This window comes from Triticum urartu, chromosome 4A, assembly GCF_056163025.1.
Source record: "Triticum urartu cultivar PI428250 chromosome 4A, HENAU_Tu73, whole genome shotgun sequence".
NCBI classification, from domain to species: domain Eukaryota; kingdom Viridiplantae; phylum Streptophyta; class Magnoliopsida; order Poales; family Poaceae; genus Triticum; species Triticum urartu.
Genome location: NC_141876.1, coordinates 533,803,419 through 533,809,419, shown reverse-complemented (window position 1 = coordinate 533,809,419; position 6,001 = coordinate 533,803,419). Strand labels below are relative to the sequence as shown.

Sequence of the window (6,001 nt, the reverse complement as noted above, 5' to 3'; positions counted from 1 at the left end):
ATAAGATAACTTCAAAGGGAAAACTCAATTCATCACAAGAGAGTAGAGGGGGAGAAACATCATAAGATCCAACTATAATAGCAAAGCTCGCGATACATCAAGATCGTGCCAAATCAAGAACACGAGAGAGAGAGAGAGAGAGAGAGAGAGAGATCAAACACATAGCTACTGGTACATACCCTCAGCCCCGAGGGAGAACTACTCCCTCCTCGTCATGGAGAGCGCCGAGATGATGAGGATGGCCACCAGAGAGGGATTCCCCCCTCCGGCAGAGTGCCGGAACGGGTCTAGATTGGTTTTCGGTGGCTACAGAGGCTTGCGGCGGCAGAACTCCCGATCTAGGTTTCTTTCTGAAAGTTTTGGGTTATATAAGAGGTGTTGGAGTCGGGAACAAGTCAGGGGGTCCCCGAGGCGACCACAAGGTAGGGGCGTGCCCAGGGGGTAGGGCGTGCCCCCCACCCTCGTTGTGGCCTCGGGACTCTTCTGGCCCATCTCCGGTACTCCGTAGGCTTCTTCTGGTCCAAAAATGATCTCCGTGAAATTTTAGGTCAATTGGACTCCGTTTGGTTTTCCTTTTCTGCGATACTCTAAACAAGGAAAAAACAGAAACTGGCACTGGGCTCTGGGTTAATAGGTTAGTCCCAAAAGTCATATAAAATAGCATATAAATGCATATAAAACATCCAAGGTTGATAATATAATAGCATGAAACAATCAAAAATTATAGATACATTGGAGACGTATCACTGCGTGGGGAGGAGGCTGGGGGAGGCCAGGAGGGCACGGCTGGTGAGACGCCGGTGCGAATCGTGGCGTGGCGTCGTCGATGCGGAGCAGCATCAGGACGAGGCCGCGGGGCCATCGCGAGGAGCTTTTGGGCTGTTTTTCTTTCGTGATGTGTGAGGGACATGGGATAATCTTCCAGGTCGGGGAAGGACGTGGGTAACATGCGGTTTTTCTGGTGCTCCAGCTAATTCACGAGTTGCATGCAGGATCGATGTACGAGTCTACGAGAGGAGGTCAAAGTGAACCGATTGGTTCCTTGTTTAGTTGCCGCTGGTTTTCCGAGGGTATTTGAAAAAAGCAGTAGGAGGGATGAGGGAGCGGAAAGACGTGGGTGTGTGCGTGGGGTATCAATAGCGAGGGGGAGGAGGTCGAACCATCACGACGTTCGATTCTCCTTTAATAGTAGAGATATAAGCCATTGGGCTGAACTTATGTAACACCCACGATGCGGCTATATCTCCCACGTGTCGGAGTACGATTTAGAGGCATAACCGCATTGTAGGCAATGTCGCAAGAGGGGTAATCTTTACACATCCCATGTACTGAATAAGAAAGAGGTACAGAGTTCGAAAGTGCTAATGTGAGCGCGGGCGCACAGGATCACGGTATCTGTACCTCACGTCTTTATCGCGATGCGCAGAGCATGGCAGTGTGGGTCTAACCACTTTTTGAGATTCTGTATTTTTATTAAGGCCCATGGCCCACAAGTCGGGGTGAATTATGGTCACGCCATTAGCCATCCCAGGCACGGACCAGGAAGACGTTCACGGGTTGAGCCGGTTCCAGCGAGATTCTGGACTAACGCCGCCATCCACCTCATTAAATGTATCCAGCCGTTGCAGCTACCTGGCTTCTTACCTACGCTTTTCCCTCTTGATAACCTTCTCCATCCAGCCGAGCTCCCACCCAGATCCTCAGCTCCACCAGAAATCAATCAGCCGATTTTGTGAACTCAAATGGCATATCATACAGATTAGTTCAGTAAGTGGTGTCGAAAGTAACTACATCCCCAAAGAAGGTATACTGAATTCTGTTGTTTCCGTTCGCCGACATCAGGCTACTTATCCTCCCCTCCTTGTCAGCATGTACCCTGTATGTGAACTGCTGATCCTGAGCACCAATTTCCTGAAACACCTCCATTGTCTTCCTAACGTCATCCTCTGCCTGGTCACGACTGATTTTGCCACACAAGTTCATGAGCGCTCTCTTTGTGAATTGTACATTCTCCATCCGCCCAAAGAAACTACCAATAATGTTGTACACTTTGGATAGATTCACATTGTTCTCTCACAGCTGCTTCACCAGATCCCTGATGTACACGTCGATGTGCTTATGTGATGGCTAGTGCAACGTCTGCCCATAGGTGTTGGACAAGGCATGATTGTGATGATCTCTGTGCTCCGCTATGTACCACCCATTGTCTTTCGACCGCAGCAATCTGATAAGGGCAGGACATTCGCAGCGGCATGACCGAGTATCCTCCACTATTGGTTTTCCCTGCAATCAGTTCATGGCACCAAGAGTCAGATAACACCAAGACAGAATTGCATAAATTGGAAAGTCTCATCTGAACGGATACATACCGCGCAACCACACACGATCTCCTGCATGCATTTTGTCCGGTTAACATTTAGCCTGCTCTTTCCATATCTAATCCCGAAGCCTTTCTCCCAGGAGTACAGATTGTAGAAATCATAGGCCTCGCCGAGCGTATTGAAACTGTGCCCTAATTTCGGTACAATGTTCTCCCTAGGCGCCTCAGCAAAAAAACGGACTGATTTCTCTAATGCAGTCATCCTATCTGGGCATGGGGCACGCCCTGGTGGCTGGTGCTGCAGCACCTATCTTGACCCTGAAATGAAACAAAACATAATACATCATCCCGCAATCTGATTGTCTCGCTACCAGTACTATAGCATCGGAATTACTTGCAGCTACTAACCAACCCGTATTAGGTTACACCCTGCATATTCGAACGCATATTCCAGCAGTCCATATTTCGTCAGTCTACTGTCTAAAATTCAGTAACATACTTCATCAGCCGTCAGTAATGTCAACCACATATCTATTTTTCATCGGTCTGCTCTCTAAAATTCAGTATTCTACATCATCATACTCCAATAATGTCAAGCGGATATCTATTTCCTTGCTCATTTTAATTTCTACAGGGCTAGAGACTAACCGTGAACTAGACTGTTCAAAACTGCATTTTAAGATGAGTGTACTGTCTTAAAATTCAGTATCATATGTAGTCTTCAGTAGTGTACACCAGATAAGTATATTCCGTCAGTCTGTTGTCTATAATTCAGTATGTACTTCATCATATTTCAGTAATGTAAAGCGCATATCTATTTTGCTGCTCATTTTAATCTTTGCAGGCTAGAGATTAACTGCGAACTAGACTGTTCAAGCTGCTACTAAACAATTCAATGATTCCATTGTTTATACTTTATACCTTCGCGTCCAAGCAGGCGTTTTTGGATCAATCTGCTCCACGGAGTTTTCTGAAGCATCTGCCTTATCTCCACTCCTTGCTTGTCCTTCCACCGATGGGGGACAGATCTGCCCACCGCCAATTGAAGTGCTCGCACCTCCCACTTGTCCGCCTGGCGGCGACTGCACAGGGTGGTGCACCGGCTCCATTGGCAACTCACTGTCAGTCACCTCTTCAATCAAGGTTCTACTGCACACGGCCCCACAGCAAGGTCGAGAGATTTAGATCCCATGATTTACCATCCCAAATCCGACAGACGCAGAGAACAAAGAGCACACATGAACACATTACGCACCTGTTGAACGGCTGCATCAAGAACTCCATCGGCGCCGGAGCGGAGATTCAGGAACCCTAGCACAGTCGCCGCTGTCGCCGCCTATGGACCTTGGTAGAAGCCGACCAACAAGTGCGAGAGGAATGACCCAGCCATATCCACCTACCACCAACCCCTCTCCTTCATTTACTCCATCTCATTGACGTCGTTAGCGGTGACTGATGCACGGATCAGGAGTTTGCCGACGAATCAAGCCACGGCTCTGACGCTAACCCGCAAGGGCCTTGGTAGAAAATCGCGTGCTGCCCCACCGTCCAGGAAATTAACTCATTTTCTTTATCACTTCCACGTCCCCATCTGGGCCCGGCCACCGTCACGTGTTTCTCTTCTGCCGAATCATAACACCGGATCGAGCGGGACAGATTCCGAGAGCCTGTGTGCTCGGGATCAATTACTCCGCGTCCGTACAGAGTTGGCTTACAATCGCCACTTCACACAATACATAAATATAGCATTATAATCATCCAGATACAATCAAGATCCGACTACGGAACCAAAATAAAGACAACCCCAAATGCATAAGATCCCCGATCGTCCCAACTGGGCTCCACTACTGATCGTCTGAAAAGGAAACATAGTATCGTCCTGAGTCCTCATCGAACTCCCACTTGAGTTCAGTCGCATCTCCTGGAATGGTATCATCGGCACCTGCATCTGGTTTTTGAAGTAATCTGTGAGTCACGGAGACTCAGCAATCTCACACCCTCGCGATCAAGACTATTTAAGCTTATGGGTAGACAAAGGGTATGTGAGGTGGAGCTGCAGCAAGCACTAGCATATATGGTGGCTAACATGCGCAAAAGAGAGCGAGAAGAGAAGACAAAGCACGTTCGAGAATCTATGATCAAGAAGTGATCCTAGACTACTTACGTTCAAGCATAACACGAGACCGTGTTCTCTTCCCGGACTCCGCCGAAAAGAGACCATGACGACTACACACGCTGTTGATCCATTTTAATTAAGTTAAGTTTCAAGTTTTCTACAACCGGACATTAACAAATTCCCATCTGCCCATAACCGTGGGCACGGCTTTGGAAAGTTCAAATCCCTGCAGGGGTGTCCCAACTTAGCCCATCACAAGCTCTCACGGTCAACGAAGGATATTCCTTCTCCCAGGACGGCCCGATCAGACTCGGAATCCCGGTTACAAGACATCTCGACAATGGTAAAACTAAACCAGCAAAGCCACCCGATGTGCCGACAAATCCCGATAGGAGTCGCACGTATCTCGTTCTCAGGGCAACACCGGATGAGACTAGCTACGAGTAAAACCAACCCTCAAGTTTCCCTGAGGTGGCCCCATAGGCAGCTCAGTTTGGACCAACATTTAGAGGAGCACTGGCCCGAGGGGTTAAAATAAAGATGACCCTTGAGTCCACGGAACCCAAGGGAAAAAGGCTAGGTGGCATATGGTAAAACCAAGGTTGGGCCTTGCTGGAAGAGTTTTATTCAAGGCGAACTTTCAAGGGGTTCCCATTATAACCCAACCGTGTAAGGAACGCAAAATCAAGGAACATAACACCGGTATGACGGAAACTAGGGCGGCAAGAGTGGAACAAAACACTAGGCATAAGGCCGAGCCTTCCACCCTTTACCAAGTATATAGATGCATTAAAGTAAACAAGATATAGTAGTGATATCCCAACAATAAACATGTTCCAACAAGGAACAAACTCCAATCTTCACCTGCAACTAGCAACGCTATAAGAGGGGCTGAGCAAAGCGGTAACATAGCCAAACAACGGTTTGCTAGGACAAGGTGGGTTAGAGGTTTGACATGGCAATATGGGAGGCATGATAAAGCATGTGGTAGGTATCGAGGCATAGGCATAGCAATAGAGCGAGCAACTAGCAAGCAAAGATAGAAGTGATTTCGAGGGTATGATCATCTTGCCTGCAAAGTTCTTCGGGTTGACATAAGCTTGATCCTCGTAAGCGTTCTCAACGGGTTCCTCGATCACGTACTCGTCTCCCGGCTCTACCCAAAGCAAGAACACAAGCAAAGGGAACCACGATCAACCACGGTGCAATGCGCAAGCAACATGATGCAAAACATGGCATGATATGCGGGATGTGATATGCAATGCATATGCGTGCTTTGGAAGGAAAAGATTGAACCAGGCCTCAACTTGGCAAACCAAGAGCGCCACTGGAAAGATGAGTGAATTTCGGTCGAAATCGATATAAAGATCACCGGAATCAGATGCACGGTTTGCAAATGGCAAGCAAAACAATAATGGCACTATTCTGCGATTAACAGTACGATGTCATCTAGAATGCATCAAGAAAATAAGCTACTGCACTCTAACATAGCAACAAAGCACATGGCTGTGATCCACTCAAGATGCTTGACAAAAGATGAACACTGAGCTACGGCTAATTCACAC

At 47.8% G+C, this 6,001-nt stretch overlaps 1 protein-coding gene across 1 annotated transcript; it reads right to left on the bottom strand.

Moving 5' to 3' along the window:
* Positions 1 to 1,306: 1,306 nt before the first annotated feature.
* Positions 1,307 to 3,838, bottom strand: LOC125554085 (uncharacterized). The gene is made up of 4 exons (XM_087518801.1): positions 3,576 to 3,838; positions 3,242 to 3,469; positions 2,370 to 2,638; positions 1,307 to 2,283 (listed from the first exon to the last, which is right to left on the bottom strand). The coding sequence occupies exons 1-3, from the start codon at positions 3,602 to 3,604 to the stop codon at positions 2,584 to 2,586; spliced, it is 312 nt and encodes a 103-aa protein (XP_087374927.1). The 5' UTR covers positions 3,605 to 3,838; the 3' UTR covers positions 1,307 to 2,283; positions 2,370 to 2,583.
* Between the last annotated feature and the right edge of the window lie 2,163 nt (positions 3,839 to 6,001).